The sequence below is a fragment of the Rana temporaria genome, chromosome 8 (assembly GCF_905171775.1).
Source record: "Rana temporaria chromosome 8, aRanTem1.1, whole genome shotgun sequence".
Taxonomy (NCBI): Eukaryota; Metazoa; Chordata; class Amphibia; order Anura; family Ranidae; genus Rana; species Rana temporaria.
The window spans coordinates 73,801,629-73,822,752 of record NC_053496.1 but is presented as its reverse complement, the minus strand read 5'-3'; the positions used below and the strand labels follow the sequence as shown (position 1 = coordinate 73,822,752).

The 21,124-nt window shown below is 43.2% G+C and overlaps 1 protein-coding gene across 4 annotated transcripts in view; it reads right to left on the bottom strand.

Moving 5' to 3' along the window:
• The window catches only part of FAM13C (family with sequence similarity 13 member C), a 250,535-nt gene that overhangs the window by 90,977 nt on the left and 138,434 nt on the right, over positions 1-21,124 (bottom strand). For all 4 annotated transcript variants that reach the window (XM_040362039.1, XM_040362041.1, XM_040362042.1 and 1 more), the window contains exon 6: positions 9,250-9,362. In XM_040362039.1, coding sequence (XP_040217973.1) covers positions 9,250-9,362 — 113 coding nt within the window. The remainder of the gene's footprint in view (positions 1-9,249; positions 9,363-21,124) is intronic.

Sequence of the window (21,124 nt, the reverse complement as noted above, 5' to 3'; positions counted from 1 at the left end):
TGGTGACATGTCCGCTGACATGCGATGCAATAAAATCAGACGGATGGCGATACGTCGCCACCCGTTCATGGCAGATCGGATCAGGTGAGATCTGATGAAAAAGGACATGCTGTCTGTTTTCGTCCGATCTCTCCATAGGAGACAGCGGCGCTCGACAAGCCCCTCCCCACTCAATGAGCAGAGAGGAGCTTGTCATCCGCCAGCTCAGCGGAGATCAATGGAGAGATCTCCCACTGAGCTGGCAGACCGCTGCAAGCGGATCCACCCCGTGTGGAAGGGGCCTTAGAGGTGCCTCTTCTCTTTTATACTCAGTTGTGACATACATGACACCACTTGTATATCAAGACATTTGTGTATATCAAGTCAAATTTGTTTTTTTTTATTTTGCTGGTCTTGCAAAACACTCACAAACCAAGTTACTCTCAAACCAAGGTTTTATTGTACATAGCTCAGTTGCTCAAAGTGAAATTTACATGCACAACTAAATAAGTGAACAATCAAGGCAGACAACTCTGCTGTTCTGGCTCCTTGGATAACACATTTTGCTCTGAGAATCCTTTGCCATATGAACTAGAAAGATGTCCTGGGAGTTCCTGGGTTCTAATATTCTAATGAATAATCCAGTGAAATGTACTACATCCCTATAAGCGTGGTATATGCCTGTAGCTACCCCTGAAGGAGCTGCTGGTTTAGATTGGGTTTTGCACGTTACCTCCAAGTTCGTTGTCAGGGGAAAGAAAGTCTGAAGAAATTGCAGTGTCCACACAAGATGTAAAACCTTCAAATGTTGGGTTTTATTTTTGCTGCTTAAAGCTTGTGAAGAAAGTGGAGAGTATAGAGAGAAGGGGAAGGTTCAGGTACGCGGTACAGGATGCACAAAAATAACTCAGTTCCAGTATTCACCACTCTTTCTTGAGTGGGTATTACTCAGCCGGATAGACCCCTCTCACATGGCCTAGCAGCCGGAATGATGCATGGACAGTATGAGAACAGTCTCTGCCACAGACCGTCTGAGAGCGAAAGATGGATAGCCAGGAATCCTCTGCCACAGGATTTGAGTCCCGAACTTCCAGCCTTACAGTAAAAGAGCCTTTAAGCCGACACAGCGGACTGTAAGACTAAAGGAGTAGTGGATCCCTTGTTAACAAAGTCACCAGGCCTATCCCAAGACATTAGCTAGCTTTGCTTGGTCTCCTCCTGGGCAGGTCCTCCCCGGTCTCCTTCGTTTAGCAGCTTCCTCCACTTGGACGGAAAGCTTGCGATCCCCTTCAGAATCATAGGCCCCAGCCAGCATAGATGGACCTACTCCATAGAGATGCAGCCTCGGACCAACGTGGTCCCGGGGCTGGAATCGCACACACATACCTCACGCCAGGAGGGCCACGAGGCGAAGGACCACAAAAAACGGAATCTGCCCCTTAAGTATCCCTTTCCAGCATGCACAGCGGGGCACCACTCCCACTGGGCTGCTGCCGAGAAGGGTCACTTAACATACCATGGCTTGCTTGTGTTCCAACATGGGCCTGAGGTGGTAACGCCACCTACAGGCAACAGGGGAAAATTCTATCAAGCATTGCCAAAGCCAGAGCAGAGACTAATTTGAACAAGATTCAACAAAGTCTGAGCCCACTATTGGCTCAGACACATTCTAAATTTAGAATAGCGCCCCAGTAATTGGGAGCAGGGCGCTACATGCCACTAGATTTTTTTTTGTTCAACTCAGCAGGTTGAACAGAATAAACGGATAGCTCCAGTCGAAGCCGCTGTACCAACGATCCGATGTTCGTTTCCCGATCTCTCCCACCGAGCTATTGTGTTCTGATGGGGTGGGGGGTAGGGGTTGCCCCCCCCCGCCAGAACTCTCCATTGGGGGCTCTCAGCCATTTGCTGAGAGAGTGCTGATCAGGAGTTGGTCAGCTGCTGGTTTTCCAGCATGCTCATCCGACTGGCCAACTTCTGTCGGATTGGCTGCCATACACAATGTTGGACAATTTTTAATTGAACCAGTTTATACCGCCGGACATTCGGCCAGTGTGTATTAGGCTTTAGATACACTGTATTCCCAACAAAAACAGGAGCCAGTCAAGAGGACTTTTTAGGTACATTTTTAATTAATCCATTAAGTGTGGTTGGGTTGTCCGAAAAAACAAAAAACAACTGTATTGATTCCCAGAGCCACTACTGCAAAGTTCAGTAGTAAATAAAGAACTGCATGTGGGATAAATATTTTTGGCAGCAAATTCCAAATTCTTCCAGCAATGTCAGTCCAGTTGACAAGCAACTGATGGGGCATGCTACATATTTCCCCCTTCTCAGGGGTGCTCACACAATTCCAGAAATAGACACCAAGAATAATCAAATTTCTACAGCAATAATGGCCAGTCTGAACAAAAGCCCCTTGTTTCATTTTAACAATATATTATAAACTGTTTGTGACCAATTAGTAGCTTCACTGTTATACATTTGCTTATCTGTAGAAATGTTTGGGAACAAGGCTCTGAGTGGGAGCGCAGAGTACAGAACATGGCATACAAATACATTTGGCCACATTGTACTTTGCTTTAGTTCTTCAAAATTACAGGGCTAAACAGATTCAAGAGGGTTTTTAGAAAGCCTGTGTAATGGATGTTTATTAGATAACAGTAGCTGTGGTATTACAACTAACAAATGGGAATGGAGTATAGGTAGAAAGAAAGGACCAGTCCATCCATTAACACTAAATGCAGACATGTAATCCACTGTCTATGCATTCAAATTATTAAAAGTATTTTAAGCCAGAATAAAACTAGGCTCAATGCATGAAGCTTTATATAAGGATCTTTATTTTCAGCCACCTAATTGTTTCACATCTCATATTACTCATAATGTTGTTTAAAGTATATCCAACCAAACTTTTGTTTATTTTGTTTTTAATAGAGTAGATGGAAGTTAAAACAATTTTTATTTTATTTAATTTTTTTGCCATTTTGTCCTATTCAAGAGATTTACCTTCAATTTCTGTCCTGTGGATTTAACAGGAAGTGAGAGGATAACTTTCCAATATGAGGGCAACCCCACGTAATCTGCCCATAGATCATGCAATTTTCTTTCCTGCAACCAAGTTCGCTCGATTTTCCCATAAACACAGTCATTGTTGAGGCTGGGTTCACACTACTACACTACTTTCATCCTACTTTGCTCTGCTACATTGGTCCTACATTTATCCTACATTGGTCCTACATCCATCCTACTTTCATGAACAGGATACTACTTTGGTCCGACTTCAATGATATTCAATGGGCCTGAAGTAGGATCAATGTAGGACCAAAAGTAGTACAGGGAGCATTTTCAAAGTCGGACCGACTTGTGTAGGACGCTACAAGACGCTCTCATAGGGAAACATTGAACACAGAGCAAAGTAGGATGAAAGTAGTGTAGTAGTGTGAACCCAGCCTGATGGGGGAATCCCTCCTGCAGAGCTATTGTGTTCTCCCAAAGGGGGGGGGGGGGCGAGAGGGTTGCTGCCTGTTAAAGCCAGCAGATACAAATACAGCAGCTGCTGACTTTTAAAATATGGATACTCACCTGTCCAGCGCGCCCACAATGTCGGCAGCCGAAGGCCGAGCAATCGCTCTTCTCTCAGCTGCACCCGCCGCCATCCTCAGTGAGGGAATCGGGAAGTGAAGCGCTGCGGCTTCACTGCCCGGTTCTCTACTGCGAATGCGCGAGGTGCTGTCACTGGTCCCCGCTCTCCTGGGAACAGTGTGTTTCCCAGAAGACAGCGGGGCGTGCGGGTAGGGGCGTGACTGCCGCTGAGTGAATTCCCAGAAGTGGGTGCAAATACCTGTCTTAGACGGGTATCTGCACCCCCCTCCCCCTAAAAGGTGCCAAATGTGATACCGGAGGGGGGGGAGGGTTCCAAAAAGCGGAAGTTCAATTTTTGGGTGGAACTCCGCTTTAACATAAAACGCCTGAAAAGCTCAAGTAAAATGCTTCCCTTTAAAATCAATAAATATTTTCACACTGAGGCAGTGCGCTTTAGTTGCGGTGAAAATAATCCTGCTTGCAGCATCTTTGGATTATATTTGGGGAGCAAAAAAGAAAAGAAATGCCCCAAAAATGCTCCTCTCCATTTAAATGAATGGGAACTACCTCAAAAGCGCCTAAAAACGCCCCCCACTAAGCATTTTTGGTACAGTTTTTGAGTCACATGTCCTATAAAAACCGCAGAGCCAACGCTGCAAAGACACTCCATTAACACAAAAGCATTTTTACTGGCAGTGTTAATAAAATAAAAAAAAAGCACCTGAAAAGCTAAAGAAAAATTCTTCCCTTTAAAATCTATGAATGAATCAGCATTTTTTGAAGCATTGTTTGGGGAGTTAAAAAAAAACTGCTCTAGATTTAGATCAAGTAGGGTTTATTCCTACAAGAGAAGGAAGGGACAATACGACAAGGGTTCTTAATTTGATTTATCAGGCAAATGAGACAAATATACCCTGCATGTTTTTGAACACTGATGCCGAGAAAGCATTTGACAGGGTTAACTGGCAGTTTCTATTTGAAGTAGTGAAGCAAGTGGGCCTGGGAGAACGTATGATCAGTTGGATCATAAGTGTCTATACGAACCCACAGGCCGCAGCAAAAGTAAATTGGGTCCTTTCAAAACCCTTCAGTATCTCAAATGGTACTCGCCAGGGTTGTCCCCTTTCACCTCTACTCTTTGTCCTTTCTTTAGAACCCCTGTTGAATAGAATTCGCCAAAATCCTGACATACGGGGAATCCAGGTTGGGCAGGGAACTCATAAGGTTTCGGCTTATGCGGACGATTTATTGTTTTCTATGACATATCCACATATCTTCCTCCCTAATTTGATGGGAGAGATTGAGAAATGTGGTTTCCCATCTAATCTAAAAATAAACCAGACTAAATCTGAAGCTATGAGTGTGGCAATAACGCCCCTTTCTCGTAATACCATCCAATCAAACTTTGGTTTTAAATGGGGAACAGTACTTGGGCACAAACATTAAATCAAAGGAGAAGGACATTTTTAAAATACATTTTCCACCAATGTATAATCTATTACGATCTCTTCTTGATAAATGGAGACATGGTTTCCATTCGTGGTTCGGTCGTATTAATATAATTAAAATGTCGGTTCTTCCGAAAATCCTGTATTTACTTCAAGCATTACGCAGTCTATTTATGAATTTTATTTGGGCGGGGAAACGCCCAAGGATCCAACGAGATTTGTTGACTATATCAAAGAGCTTTGGTGGAATGGCAGTCCCTGATATATTTAAGTACTACCATGCAGTACATCCATCAAGACTAGTAGATTGGTGCAGACATACCGGATTTAGGAGATGGATTGACATGGAGCAGCAGCTGAGTGCAGTTCCCTTGTGCAGGGCCCCATGGTGCTATACAGTCCTACCGACGTTTCTTAAAAAACACCCTATAATCGGTACAACTCTTAACTCCCATACACACTATCAGTTTTCCTGCAGGTTTTTCCCTTCAGGTTTACCAAAACCATGTAGTGCAAGGGCCTGCCTGATTGCATACAAATTGAAATCTTAAGCCTCGTACACACGATAGGTTAACCAGAGGACAACGGTCTGATGGACCATTTTCATCGGTCAAAACCGATAGTGTGCGGGCCCCATAGGTTATTTAACCATCGGTTAAAAAAATGCCAACTTGCTTTGAATTTAACCGATGTAATCCTAACCGATAGGTCAAAACTGATAGTAGGCACAACCATCGGTTAAAAATCCATGCATGCTCAGAATCAAGTCGACGCATGCTTGGAAGCATTGAACTTAGTTTTTTTCAGCACGTCATTGTGTTTTACATCACCGCATTCTGACACCATCGTTTTTTTAAACGATGGTGTGTAGGCGTGACGGACCATCAGTCAGCTTTATCGGTTAACCAATGACAACGGTCCTTCAGACCGTTCTCATCGGATGGACTGATCGTGTGTACAAGGCTTAAAGGTTTGACCTCATAAGATGGTTTTGGTAAACCTGAAGAGAAAAACCTGCAGGAAAACTGATAGTGTGTATGGGGCTTTAGGATTACAGCGTGGATTTGCCGAAATGGGAAATTCTCTTCTACACAATCACCTTTGTTCCCCATCCTGGGAAACCCAAGTTTTAGCCCAGGTATTGAGGTTGGGGCCTTCCAGACCCTTAAAGAGAAGGGAATATATCAGGCCTCACATTTTAATAAATCATAAACTATTAAAACACTGACGCAAGCAGGAGGCCCCTTTAAAGTTAATATCTGGCAGGCTCTCCAAATAAACCTCATCATGAGATCTTTAGGACCGGGGGTTAATTTTCAGCGCCAGCTAACGACCTTTGAGTCATATTGTAATGATAAATAACCATTCTCCCGAGGGATTTCTAAAATGTATGGATTACTAAACAAACCTTCAGACGATTTTGAGATACCAGGTATCAATAAATGGGAGAATGACCTAGATAGGACCTTTACCCCACTCCAACGTAAACAGATTATCTACCTGACCCTAAATTCCTCAGTCTGTACACGGACCCAGGAATTAAATTCTAAGATTTTGACGCAGTGGTACTATACCCCAGTATAAAAAATTCTCTACGGAAAACTCGGACAGATGTTGGAGGTGTGGAGAAGAATGCGGGACATTGTTCCATAAATTAAGGTTATGTAAAAAAATAAGATATTATTGGGCGACGATCCTAAGAATTGTACAAACATTTTCAGATTTAAAATTACCTGATGATCCTGCATTCTTTTTACTCCAATGTTCTCAGATCCCGGTTCAGACCTATAGGAGATCAGTACTGTGTCATATGATTAATGCAGCTAAAGCAGGGATCCCCTTACACTGGAGAGATACTAGGCCTCCGTTGATTTTAAACTGGATAAATAGAGTGAGAGATATAGAAGCTATGGAAGACTTAGTTCTCTCAGCCAAGGGTAAGAAAAATCAATACGAAGAAACATGGAAGAGCTGGAATTTATTTAAAAACTTGGACGAAGGGAAGAGACTAATGGATGAGATAGAACAATGAGGAGCAGAAGGAAGGGAAAGAAAAAGAGATGGTCCCTGCATAGTGTGAAGGACATACTTCTGTTTCTTCCTGACTCATAGCTTAAAAGGAGGAGAGGGGAAGCCCTTTTTTCCCCCTTCCTTTGGGGGGGGGGGGAGAGGGGTTAGGGTGGGTTACTCACCTGTCTCTCTGTGAGAGAGAGAGAGAAGGTGAAGGAAAGGGGGAAAAAAGAGGGGTTAGATGGATAGTCACCTAATTAATTGCCTGTTGGTCTTCGTATAGGCCAACGAGGAAATAATAAGTAACGTATTTGAATAGACTTAATAGAAAGGGACTGACCAGAAGACGTAAGATGTAATAAAATAGGAAGGGGAAAGGGCCAGGACGAATGCATAATTTGATAGGATGAATGTATATATTTTCCTTTTTTTTTCTTTTTTGTAATATGATTTGGTACTTGTCCTGTCTCCATACCTAGGTATACTGTGGAAAGAAAAACAAATAAATATATAAAGTGGAAAAAAAAAATGCTCCAAAAATGCCCAGTTGAGGGAGAGGAGCAGAAGCAGGCATTCAGAGACCGCGGGAGGACGATGGAGAGAATGATTCTTCTATATGCAGCCACCGCAAAAATGGCCAGTTACTGACCGTTTTGAAGCAAACCAGTGTGAAAGTGCCCTTATTGTTCTATGACAATAAAGCCTGAAGTAGGGGAGGAATATGTTTTATAGGACTACAGACATTACAGCTGTGTTATGGCTTTTAGCCAAATTTAAAAAGGGAAGGTCCCAAATACAGCATATTTGCATTGCACATCATTTACAGTATACATCTTCATCGGACAGATTTTCAGTTCTGTACATTCTCCTAAGTCTACTTTCACACTGAAGCGCTGGGTGTGCTGGCAGTAAAACGCCATTATTTTTTGCGGCGTTTTACGGTTTTGTTTGCTACGATTTTTGTCCGCTAGCGTTGCCGTTTTAACCTCAGCTAGCAGCCGAAAAAGGGTTAAAACCGCCCGCAAAAAAGCCTCTCTGCGGCGTTTTGCGGTGGGTTGGAGACGCTACCCAATTGTTTTCAATGGGCAGGACAGGGCTCAAGTCCTGCGGGAACGCGTGGGAACGGAGTTCCTGCACTTTATTCACAGCAGGAACTCCGTTCCCTTTTGCAGGACTAGAGCAGCCAAGAGCAGCTGAGCCGCCCGAGCCAATCCTTCACTAAGCGGCGATGCCCAGCTCGAGTCATTGTCAGGGGCAGGCGAACCTTAGTAATCCTTTATGTTACTGGCCGCTTCCTGTATGGATTCATCAGGTAGTGTGCTGGTATTCCGTCACTTCCTCGATGCCGCAATGTCTCCTGGGAGCTTTTGTCATTGTTCCCAGGAGACATGGCAGAGGTCTGCCGCGAGTGATCGTAGGATTTAGAAAGAACTTGCTTGGATCGGGAAAAAAAAAACATGCGGTTTAGTAATTATGCATATGAGCGTATAATTTTTTTTTTTGGTGGGAGAGTGGATCTTGGGTGGGAGTTCCCACACTTTTTTCCCCAGGACTTGACCCCTGGGGCAGGAGCGCTATAGGAGCGGTATTCTTACCACTCCTACCGCACCTCAAAGATGCGGCTGGCAGGACTTTTTTTAGTGTCCCGCTAGCACAGCGCTCCAGTGTGAAAGCCCTCAGCCCTGGATAGAAAGAAGCGGCTCTTTCCGGGCGCATTGCAGGCACTATTTTTAGCGCAATAGCACCTGCAATGTGCCTCAGTGTGAAAGCAGCCTAATTCATATTTACAATATAATGCAGAACAACATTTAAAATCAATATTTAAAAAATATATATCAAATCTGTAGAACTGTACGGTTATTTTTTATTATATTATTATGTTAGAAAAAGCATAGAAATTATCTAGAAATTTCAATGGTCCTTCAGAACTCTGTTTATACATGCAATCTATTCTAACATTATTTTTACAGCCTAAAAATATAGATAAAGTGCAAAATAAATGGGATAGGACTAATAAAACACCACAGTGCAGTTCCTGTGTAAATAAAGTCCTGTAGTGGAGAACACTTTGCTGCAAGTACATGATTGCTTGCAGGTACTTTATTTAATCATTTGTCATGTGTATGGACAAACAGAGTTATCTTCCCACTTTATCATCGCCAGTCCTTGAGCTGCATTGTTAGGTTGCTATGACTGTTATAGAATACTTATAATAAAAACAACTTACCTTGGCTGGAAATCAGCAGCTGCTCTCATAGCTACATGAGGACTGTGCTCATGTGACATCATTCCTTTTGTAGTCCAGATTTCAGGAAGGCATTGACTTATAGTTTCAATTTCCTGCAAGACGAAAATACTCCAGTTAAGACAAGGACAGGTACACAGTGGGGTTAGTGGAGAGAGATAAAATGTCACAGTAGCAGCTTTTAAAATGAAAGATGATAAAAAAAAAAAAAAACTAAAACATCCTCTCTAGAAAAAGGATCAAATGACAATCTGGAAAATCAAAGAACACCACCTGAGCTATCAATGGCTAACAAAAAGAAAGCTTTGCCATCTCCAACAAAAAAAACAGAAAAAAAAAAAACACACACAAACACATTTATACAGACAGAATATGACACCAGACCACTGTCATTCATAACCAGCAGAACAATGTGTGCTAAACCAGTGTACAGGGCTTTAACAATCAGTCTTGAGTCAGGTGTTGTTCCAGACTTCTCTCTAAACAAGTCTGCCTAAGCTTTCCCACAAATAACTAGATTCTGAAAATTATACAGTTCTATTTAGATTTAGTCCTATTTAGATTTTTTTTTTTTTTTTTTAAAAAAAGCTTAACCAAGTTTCAATTAATATAATTTTATGTATGTCTCTTTATATTTTCTGTGTAAATAAAAATTAAATACGTCAACATAAAATTGGATTCTAAAAAACAGCAGACTAGATGATCTTATGTCCACTTTGTTGCTGTTTTATCCCCATATTAATCATATTTACTTTGCTGTTTGTTTTTTTTTTTTTGCATCATTTTTTTTTACCCCTATATATAAAGTCAGCTTGGTTGTAGCAGCAATCAGTTTTGGCAATCTGACAAATTTATATTTATAACTAGAGATATACTGATAGAGCATACTGTCATCAAGAGAAGGCATCCACTGAGCTCCCGTCACTCACTGAACACTGCCCAGACACCAGGTCTCATTGGCGCTTAGGCCTGGTTCCCTAGTGTGCTTTCTTAAGGCCAGTTGTGTTACACAGAATTGCATGGCAACCAAAATCATATTATTCTCTATGGTTCAAATGAATGCAGCACGGTTAAGTTTTTGGGCCTGGTGCAACTTTGTTGCAGTTACTGTATGATTTTGCCATTCATGGAAACGCCCCAAAAAAGGAAATGCATGTACAAGCATTTTTTGCCAGTGTTTTGTGTTGGCTATTAGGTGCCGGCACCATCTCTGTTGTAAGCCAGGAAAGAAGGGGGGGGGGGGGGTGAGGAAGCGCACACGTCCCTCTTTCTGAGCCATACCAGGCCATGTGCAATCAACATGGGGAGGGGGGGGGATTGCAAAGCACCTTGCCCCCCATGTTGAAAAGGACAAGGGCCTCATCTCCACAACCCTGGTGGAGTTTTTGGGTGGGGGGGGGGCTTATTGGTGAATTTTTATTTTTAATGTTTGGGTGTTTGTATTTCTAGGGCACATTCTTTTATTTTGGTAAATTAATTAGGGTACACATGTTTGCAGTATCTGAAGGTCCACTGAATGTTAAAGGGGCTTCCAGATTCTGATAAGCCCCCCACAACGATCAGGCCAGGGTTGTGGTTAAGATGTCATTGTCCTTATCAACATATTTTGACGACAAAGTAACCCCATGTTGAGGGCATGTGACCTGGTATGGTTCAGGAAAGGAGGGGTCAGGTCCCCCCTAAAATGTAGGGGACCTCCATCATTTTTTTTTTTTTTTTTTTTAATGACCAGCTTCTCTGTTTACATATGGAGATGAGTCACTGGTTGTTAGGATGCTGGTGGGTGCTGGCTCCCTAACAATCACCATCAGCGAATTGCTCCTACAAAATAAAAACACATCAAAAACGCATCAAAATACTTTGATGTTGCACTACAAAATCAAGTCTCGGCTGCACTAGTGTAAACTCAGCCTTCGCAAAGGCTATACCGCTGTTTCCTTTAAAAATAGTGTCTGTAGCAACAATTTCATCAACAATGGAGATCATAATGCTGTAGCTGTGGTACAGTGCCTTGAATTTTCACTGTGGGCCCCCGGATGTGGCTTCATAGCCGGGCACATACTGCGCATGTGCAAGCCGTGCTGCACACTGTGACTGGCCAAGCAATCATCTGGGACCTGTGACGTGTCCCAGATGATTGCAGAAAGGGAGGGGGGTGAACTTCCTTTTGGCACCGCAGACCCCCGGGGGTCCCTCTTTTTAGAGGGTTCCAACTCCCACTTCCTCCCGGGGGTCTGCGGTGTCAAAAGGAAGTTAACCTCTCCCCCCCTCCCTTTCTGCAATCATCTGGGACACGTCACAGGTCCCAGATGATTGCTTGGCCAGTCACAGTGTGCAGTACGGCTTGCACATGGGCAGTATGTGCCTGGCTATGAAGCCACATCCGGGGGCCCACAGTGAAAATGCCGGCACCGCAGAGAGGAGGGGGAGACGAGCAGGGTTTCATTGGACCCTGGGACAGGTAAGTGTCCGATTATTAAAAGTCAGCAGCTGCAGTATTTGTAGCTGTTGACTTTTAATATTTTTTTTTTTAGGAACTCTGCTTTATTGCTCTCCTTGGCCCTACCTGTCAGTTTAGGTGGACAGCCATGTCTTGGCAGGTTTGCAGTTGTGCCATACTCTTTCCATTTTCAGATGATGGATTAAAAATGCTCTGTAAGATGTTCAATGCTTGGGATATTTTTTTCAGAATCTTACACTGCTTTAGGCCCCTTTCACAGTTGTACAACTTGTCCCACGATTTGGGACTGCAAAGTAGCATGACAAGTCGTTCCCCAATGATTTCCAATGACAACCATTCATATTTTTACGACTGCAAGTCAAGCCAACTTCAAAGTAGTCCCTGCACTACTTTGGTCCGACTTTGATGCAAGTTCAGGTTCATAGATCTCAAGTTTCCCTGAAATCGCGGACGTGAAATCCCGGCAAAATCGCGCAACTTTGAAGTCATTGTAGTGTGAAAGGGTCCTTAAACTTCTCCACAACTTTAGCCCTGACCTGTCTGGTGTGTTCCTTGGCCTTCATGATGCGGTTTGTTCACCAAGGTTCTCTAACAAATCTGAGGCTGGATTCACACTTGTGCTGTGTGAATCCCAGCTCTATTATCTCTGCAAAGAGATAAGAGAGCTGTTCAGCAGATCATCTCCGTTTTAGCTGCAAATCTGGAGACCTGGGAGAGGGGAGGGGGGGGGGTGTATTGAGAAGGAGAGAAATCCTGATGAGAACTGAACACGTCTGCGAATCAGATGCGTGCCCATAGAAGATAATGGGCCTGAATTCGCACCTGAGCCGCACCGTAATGCCTAGAAAACGCACACATTTTTTGGGCAATGCGCAGTGCAAATGCATCGCACATATGTGAACCAGCCTCATTAAAATCAATGTATTTTATAATGTTATGCGAATTGGATGCGGTTTAACCACTTAAGGACCGCCTCCTGCACATATACATCAGCAGAATGGTACAGCTGGGCACAAGCAAGTACAGGTACATCCTCTTTAAGTGCCCAGCCGTGGGTCGTGGGCGCGCGCCCCGGGACCCGGTCCGAAGCTCCGTGACCGCGGGACCCACAGACCCGATCGCCGTTGGAGTCCCGCGATCGGTCCTCGGAGCTGAAGAACGAGGAGAGCTGTTCTTCACTGTGGCGCCGTCATCGATCGTGTGTTCCCTTATATAGGGAACCACAATCAATGACGTCACACCTATAGCCACACACCCCTACAGTTAGAAACACAGATGAGGTCATACATAACCCCATCAGCGCCTCCTTGTGGTTAACTCCCAATTGTCATTTTCACAGTAAACAATGCATTTTAAATGCATTTTTTGCTGTGAAAATAACAATGGTCCCAAAAATGTGTCAAAATTGTCAGAAGTGTCCACCATAATGTCGCAGTAATGAAAAAAAAAAAAAAAAAAAAAAACGCTGATCGCCTCCATTAGTAGTAAAAAAAATTAATTAAAATGCAATAAAACTATCCCCTATTTTGTAAACGCTATAAATTTTGCGCAAACCAACCAATAAACGCTTATTGAGATTTTTTTTACCAAAAAAAGGTAGAAGAATACGTATCGGCCTAAACTGGGGGATATTTATTATAGCAAAAAGTAAGAAATATTGCATTTTTTTCAAAATTGTCGCTCTATTTTTGTTTATAGCGCAAAAAATAAAAACCACAGAGGTGATCAAATACCACCAAAATAAAGCTCTATTTGTGGGGAAAAAAGGACGCCAATTTTGTTTGGGAGCCACGTCGCATGAACGCGCAATTGTCAGTTAAAGCGACGCAGTGCCGAATCGCACAAACTGGCCGGGTCCTTTAGCTGCCTAAAGGTCCGGGTCTTAAGTGGTTAAGCCGCACTCAATTCGCATAGGCGTGAACCTGGCCTGAGGGTTTTGCAGAACAGCTGTATTTATACTGAGATTAAATTATACACAGGTGGACTCTTTACTTATTAGGTGATTTCTGAAGGCAATTAGTTCCACTAGATTCTAGTTAGGGGGATCAGAGTAAAGGGGGCTGAATACAAATGCACGCCACACTTTTCACATATTTATTTGTAAGAAATTTGGAAACCCATTTATCATTTTCCTTCCACTTCACAATTATGTGCCACTTTGTGTTGGTCTCTCACAGGACTGTAAGCTAACCATTTTATTTAGACCCCTTTCACACTGCCTTTAAGAGCCCTTTCACACTGCCAGTGCCCAAAAAACGTTGGTAAAGTGCCGCTAAAACTAGTGGTGCTTTACCGACATTTTTCGAGCGCTAGTGGGGCGCTTTTTAGCCGAATAAAGGGTTAAAAGTGCCCACAAAGCCCCCCACCACAGTAGCCGAGAAAGGGTTAAAACCACCGCAAAGCGACCCAGTGTGAAAGGGGTCTTAGAAAGACACAATATTTCTGCACTTTTATTGCTCTAGTAATATATCTCAGCCAGACTGTTGAAACAGTGGTTAGAAGGACAATATTGGCGCATACAGTATATTTGTCAGCAGCCCCAGTGACCATGCTTATTCAACACAATGTGGATGGGCACTGTGGTATTTCAGCTGTACACCCGTGTATGCTGCTCTGTATGCCTAACATTCCATAGCAGGCCTGAGAGACTGATGAACAGCCCATCAGACCATTCTCATCGGATGGACCGATCGTGTGTGCACGGCCTTAGTGTAGCACCAGTCTTATGAGGCAGACTGGGCTGAGAGGCAAATTAGTCTAGTGCCCCCATAAAACGGCCGCACTGCTTCTGATTTTGACTGTCCCACCTTTCTGGACCACAAACCTTCCTCGCTGTGCTATATGTTTTCTGTTGCACCATCGGCTTTTTATTTTCATTTTGGATATAGTAAGGGAGGGTTTATAGCTCCTGTCAGTTTCTTTTTTTATTATCCCTTTTCCATTGCATAAATTTCCCTTCACTTCCTGCCCCATAGCCAAACAGGAAGTGAAAGGAAATCTATGCAAAACAAGGGAATTCATTGCCCCCCCACCAGGCCCTCAGAACTAGTGTCCCCACTCGAAAATTTCAGGGCAGGTCCTAAACAACAAGGGGTGTGGCCTTGACAGAAAAGGGGTGGGTCACATTTAAATTAGGGGGTGCAGGAGTTAAATTAGGCCTAGGGCAGCACAAAACCTAAATACACTACTAATTTAAGTTTAGGCATTCACAGTGCTAGTGTCCCACCGGTCTGCACCTAACTAAAATATTTAAAAAGAGAAGGAAAGAATTGTTTAGGTGTTTAATGTGCTCAAGGACATCACTGGAGCAGGATGCTTTGTTGGTACAAATAAAAATAAAGCTCACAATATCTAATGTCGTTTCCCACAGCTTCAATTAAAAATAGCTTTCATCTTCTAGATGCATAAGAAACTTGCAGTAGGTGTCACCCTCAATGCTGTTCTTTACAATACAATTCACAGCAGCTGCTGATGAGTCATAGCTAGAGGGGACATGTAGGCCGTGATGTCATAGTCCCTGAGAGTATCAATGTGAAAACCACCCTATTTATAAATATGGAACTAAAATAGGTAAATCCCTTTTGCATTAGAAGACTGATAGTTTATAAATGTTTGAAGACGCAATGGTCTATTCATATGGGATCACATTAAGCCATTGTTTTTCTCTGTGATCTTGAAATCAGAATCTTACTATCAAGGTCCAACAAGAAGCAAGTCATGTCTTGAGATCCAAGAACAGCACTGTGCTCAATATGCCGATTTTTCCAGGATGCCCATGACATCCAGAGACTTCCATTGCATCAGTTAGATGTAAAGACTAATTTCCCTATGGCTGTACTTTTTTTTCTCCAAACCTAGAAATAGGACATTGTGCTATTTTTGCAGCTTTTTTCGCACTTCCTCATACAAACGTAAACTCATCCCTGTGGTATAAGTGCTCAGAAAGAAAAACAAACACGCTCATTAGGTACACTGGATTAAATTCTAAAGTGTAAAACTACTTATGTGGGTTTTATACTGCTGGGCACCACTGGCACTAGTATATTTTCAAACTGTAAAACAGCTGGGTATATTATGAGAACAATGCTCCTTATTAACAGGCTAAATGGAAGTGGATGTAAACCCAAAATTGTATTTATTTTTTGATGTCACAATGTAGGAGTATAAGATTTCCTATCATCTGTGCCCAGTCTTGGCACACACAGTTAATCCAGCTCTGAGCAATCCTCTTTTATTGTTCAGTGAAATAAAACGGACTTACAGAGAAAAACCTTAGTCCGTTCCGCCCCCTTGCTGTGATTGGCAGGTTATTTACATATCTCATGCACTAGCCTGGAGACATGCATTATTTTTGAATTCCCACCCCCACTCCTTTTCTGAAGTCATGTGGTTACTTTTCTGGATTTTGACTGGATGTTAGTGATCATAGCAGAATTTAGTGTAATACACAGGAAAAAATGCATGTTGACAAGAGGATTGTAGAGGTGGGCGGGGAGTCTACTAACATCACGACTCCACCCACAAAGCTCCAGACAACAGATCCAACCACAGAATCTGCAGTTTTTCAGTTCTTATAACAGACAGAGGGGAGACATTTGACAGGTAAGGAAACATGCAGGAGGCATGTATACACTTATAGATAATCACTATGGCAGTAGTTTAGAAAGGATGAGGGTGGGTTTACATCCACTATAAGCAAGCCTTTTTTCAACCAGGGTGCCTTGTTAAAATGCCTAACAATCGCCCAAAATTTTGTATAATATAAAAATATAAAGTGCCCAAAAATTGTGTACAAGCCAGCAGCTGAATCAAGCCTGCCTTTTAGTTACATAAAGTGACAGGGTTTCATTGTGAAGCCTTGTACACACAACCGTTTTTCTCAGCAGGAAAACTGCGAGGAGAGCATTTGGCCGGGAATCCCGGCCGTGTGTATGCTCCCTAGCAGTGTTTCCGTCAGGAAAACAGCCGGGAATCCCGACAGGAAAATAGAGAACCTGCTCTCTATTTTCTCGTTGGGTTTCCCGGCAGAGTGTTTCCTGCCGAGAAAACCGGTCGTCTGTATGCTTACCTGTCCGAAGGTAAACCCGCGCATTCTCGATAAGCCTTCAACGCATTCACGGTAGCATACAAGGCATAGTGTGGGGTTTAGCAAGATGGCGGCGATGGCATTGAATGTGATGAGCGCCGGCTCGTCGTAGTCGATGACGTCACTGCGTTCTTGCCATTCAAAAGAACGGCGGTTCTTTTGAATGGCCGTCTGTATGTGCACGGCTTTGCAAGAAAAGCTTGCCAGGAATCCCGTCAGGAAAACCAAAGTTTTTTTCCTGACGGGATTCCCGTCGATGTCTACAGGGCTTGAATCATTAAACCTTCCTGCCGCCAGAATCTTAACAACCAATGACATCATTGATTGATAAGGAGGATGTCAGGTTCATGCACAGCATCCTTGTTTGTTCCTCCCTTGCCCCTCTCCATCAGTACTGAGGTTACATTTGCTGAGTGAGGCAGATAAAGATTGCAATACTAGTAAGTACCAGTGTACAAAGGCATATTTAATTTGGAAGAATAAATCACCTCTGAAGTTGTATGTCCTATATTGTATGTGTGAAAATTGCTGCGTTACGTAAAACTATTACAGTAGTTTTGTTTTTTACATATTAAAATGGGATGCCTTGGAGTGCCATAAACACATATATACGTCGGCAAAGTGGCATGTTCCCACGAAACCCCGTATGGGTATGTTGTCGCCAGACACTCCAGATATATGTGCACAGATCGAATTTCATGAATCGGGTTTACATCCACTTTAAAACTAAGGATAACTTAAAGTAGAACTAAATTGGAGAGGGTTTTTTATTGCTGTCTGTACTCCCATTGGGACGATTCACCCTCTCCATTTGTCATATTTACTGTTCTTATCGAAACTGAAAGTAAAAGTCAAACATTTTTGGATGTCCCCAGAACAGTAATAAAGACACATTAGTACTGGTGACGACAAGCGATTCCCTCATGTTTTAGGTATTTACTCTCACTTAGCACAGTGGTGTAGTGAGTAGCACTCTCGCCTAGCAAGAAGGAGATATCCACTCCTTCCAGAGGAAGGAGTACAGGGGAACAGTAGTACCCCTTACTGATTCCCAAAGAGTTAAAAGGTAAATGCATACATCTTAAAAAGGTCCTTTATATTGCAATAATTTGTATTGAAGTAACAAGATACCATAGTAGAAAGTACAGCAATAGAACAATAGTGCGAACAGATGGGCAAGTCACTGCCATTAATGAGATAAACTTCCTTCAATAGAAGACCAGAGACAATGCACATTACTAATGAGGTGGCACTGTTGGGCACTGAGGCAGCACCAATAGGTGGGGACTGAATTGATAATCAGTGCCCTGATTATCAGTGTAGATGTCCCTTTCCCACAAGCTGGTTATTGGCTCTCCCATCCTCATGCTATCCCATGAGGAAAGGAATGCTGATAATCGCTTGTGTTTACATCGTGATCAGCTGTGATTGGACATAGCTGAGAATATGGTAAAGGCCAATTGTAATTGGCCCTTTGCCCCAATTTGTGATCAGCTGTGTTCCAAGGTTATTGGATGCCCTCCCAGAATTGGACGACCGCACTGTAGCAGTCACTTGGCTATAGCACGGTCGGGGAAGTGGTTAAAAACCACACTCTCCATCCACTAGGGGACAGCGCAATTAGCAAATATATGGTAGGCAATGCATGAAAAAGCTGTTTCACGGTGGGGAAAGGACAGGGGTTGGGAACAATAGGAAGGAGGTAGAAGGGAACCACTGTTTTCATGCCCAAGAATACAATCAAATATAAGACCACATGTGTTTCCTAAAGTATCTTAAAAACAAACAATTATAGTTAAATAGAAGAGAATAGCATAGGCCAAGAGAGAGAAGGAAAGAAAGAGGGCCAGCCAAGGACTCATTAAGGTACTGATAGATATCGTATCCATGGATCCCATGACAAGGTCCTTTAATAATATTTTTATTTTATTTGTTATTGCAACGCAACTAATGACCCTAATGTAAATTATTCGTCAATCACGGCATCCAGCAATAAAAATCTGTTGTCAGTCACAATGACCTGACACGTTGCACCCCCTTTCCTAAATTTCAAACTCTCAATGTCATAATGAAGTAAACACAGTGCTGGGGATCCCAGGTGACCCTAATAACCAAGTTTGGCCAATGACGTCAACGGGATCCATGCCCATTTGGTCAATGGCGTCATCCTTGCCTGCCGGAAATTTGGGTTGGCAAATAGCCACACCAGTCTGGAGGGTCCATGAGCAGACCTTGTTCACCTTGAACCCACATCTGACACGGTTCTGAATCTCATCCCTAGTCAACAAGCTGAGCAAAGTGCATGAAGCCTACTTGTAAACTAATCTAGCCAGATTCAGAGAGACTTAGGCTGGCGTATCAGTAGATACGCCAGCCTAAGTCTGAATGTGCGCCCGCGCTAATTTAAGCGTATTCTGGTAACCAGATAGGCTTAAATTAGGCTCAGATACGAGCGGCGCAAGTGTCTTACACCCTCGTATCCTAAAGTGTAATTTTTAGGCTGACCGCTAGGTGGCGCTTCCATTGCGGTCGGCGTAGAATATGTAAATCACTACTTACGCCTATTCACGAACGTACGCCCGGCAGCCGCAGTACAGATACGCCGTTTACGTAACGCATTATCAGGCCTATAGTTATTCCATCAAATAGCTGGAATAGTAATGTTAAGTATGGCCGTCGTTCCCGTATCGAAATTCGAAAATGTTACGTTGTTTGTGTAAGTCGTCCGTGAATAGGGATTTACGTCATTTACGTCCACGTCGAAATCAATAGGACCGTGCGGCGTACTTAGCCGCAATGCACACTGGGATATGTAGGCGGACGGCGAATGCGCCGTTCCAAAAAAACGTCAATCACGTCAGGTCAACCCAAATTAGCATAAAACACGCCCCCTCAGCCTATTTTGAATTAGGTGCGCTTACGCCCGCCGCATTTACGCTATGCCGCCGTAACTTAGCAGGCAAGTACTTTGTGAATCAGGTACTTGCCTCGCTAACTTACGGCGGCGTAGTGTAAATGCCATACGCTAGGCCGCCGCAAAGTTAGGACGCCCTACCTGAATCCAGCTAATCATGGCTTTAGCCATTCCAAGTGAAGACCCTGGTGAGTTCTTGAGGTCTGCCCATTTAAGGACATGTTGATCTCTAAGGCCCCGTACACACGTCCGAGGAACTCGACGTGCCAAACACATCGAGTTCCTCGTCGAGTTCAGTGTTGAAGCCGCCGAGGATCTCGGCGGGCCGACTTTCCTCATTGAGCAACGAGGAAATAGAGAACAAGTTCCTCGTCGGCTTCCTCGCTGAAAAGTGTACACACGACCGAGTTTCTCGGCAGAATCCAGCTCCGCTCGAGTTTCTGGCTGAATTCTGCCGAGAAACTCGGTCGTGTGTACGGGGCCTAACTCATCACCCTCACTGACATATTTGTCGATCTATAGCCATTTTAAAGGGCATAGTAAAATACATCTTAAATACATAACAATGCTTTAACAAGTTTGTCAAGATTTTTATTTTATTATTTTTACATTCATGTCATTTAATTTCAAAATATGATTGAACAGGTGTCGCTGACAGGTGTGATGCTTTAAAACTCAAGCTTAGGAAATGAAGACAGACAAAGGACACACACAAGCAGTTCTCTGTTTTGCGGTATACAAGTCACAAATGTCTATGACAAAGCACTCATTCAGCAAGGAGATAAGCACAGCAAGGATAATGTACTAGTAAATGAACAGCGGGAACTGTGCTTTCTAAAAGACAAAAATCAGGCAAAATTGTGGATCATTTATCCTTGTTTATTTGCATGCTCGTTATAAATTTTCTATTTTTTTTTGGGGTGAGTCACACCGGAAGTTGTCTGCATTTTAGAAAATGAAATAGGCCACAGCTGTGAAAGTACTTCCACATCCTATTTATATCCTCCTGAAATGTGCAGCTGCTGAATGCAGAATGACTCTTGTGTTAATTATTCAATATAAAAGGAGAATAAATAAGAAGGGTTCCCATTTAAATATGAACGCCAGGCAAACACTTAAAAACACGGCAGCAAGCTGATTTACCTGCCAAGTAATTTGTATTTGTTTATCCAGTTCCAAGATTTACAAAGCTCTGCTACACAGCAGAATCCTACCTGGTATGGTAGTTGACCTAACACTCTAAGGCCCCTTTCACACAGGGCACTGGAGGTGCTATACCGTCGCAATTGCCGCAGGATTCAGCCACTAGCGGTCTTTTTGCAGCCACCCAGCCCCTGGAGCCTGCGGCCAAATTACACCAGCACTGCATATGTTACTGTGAGATACACCCTTTAGA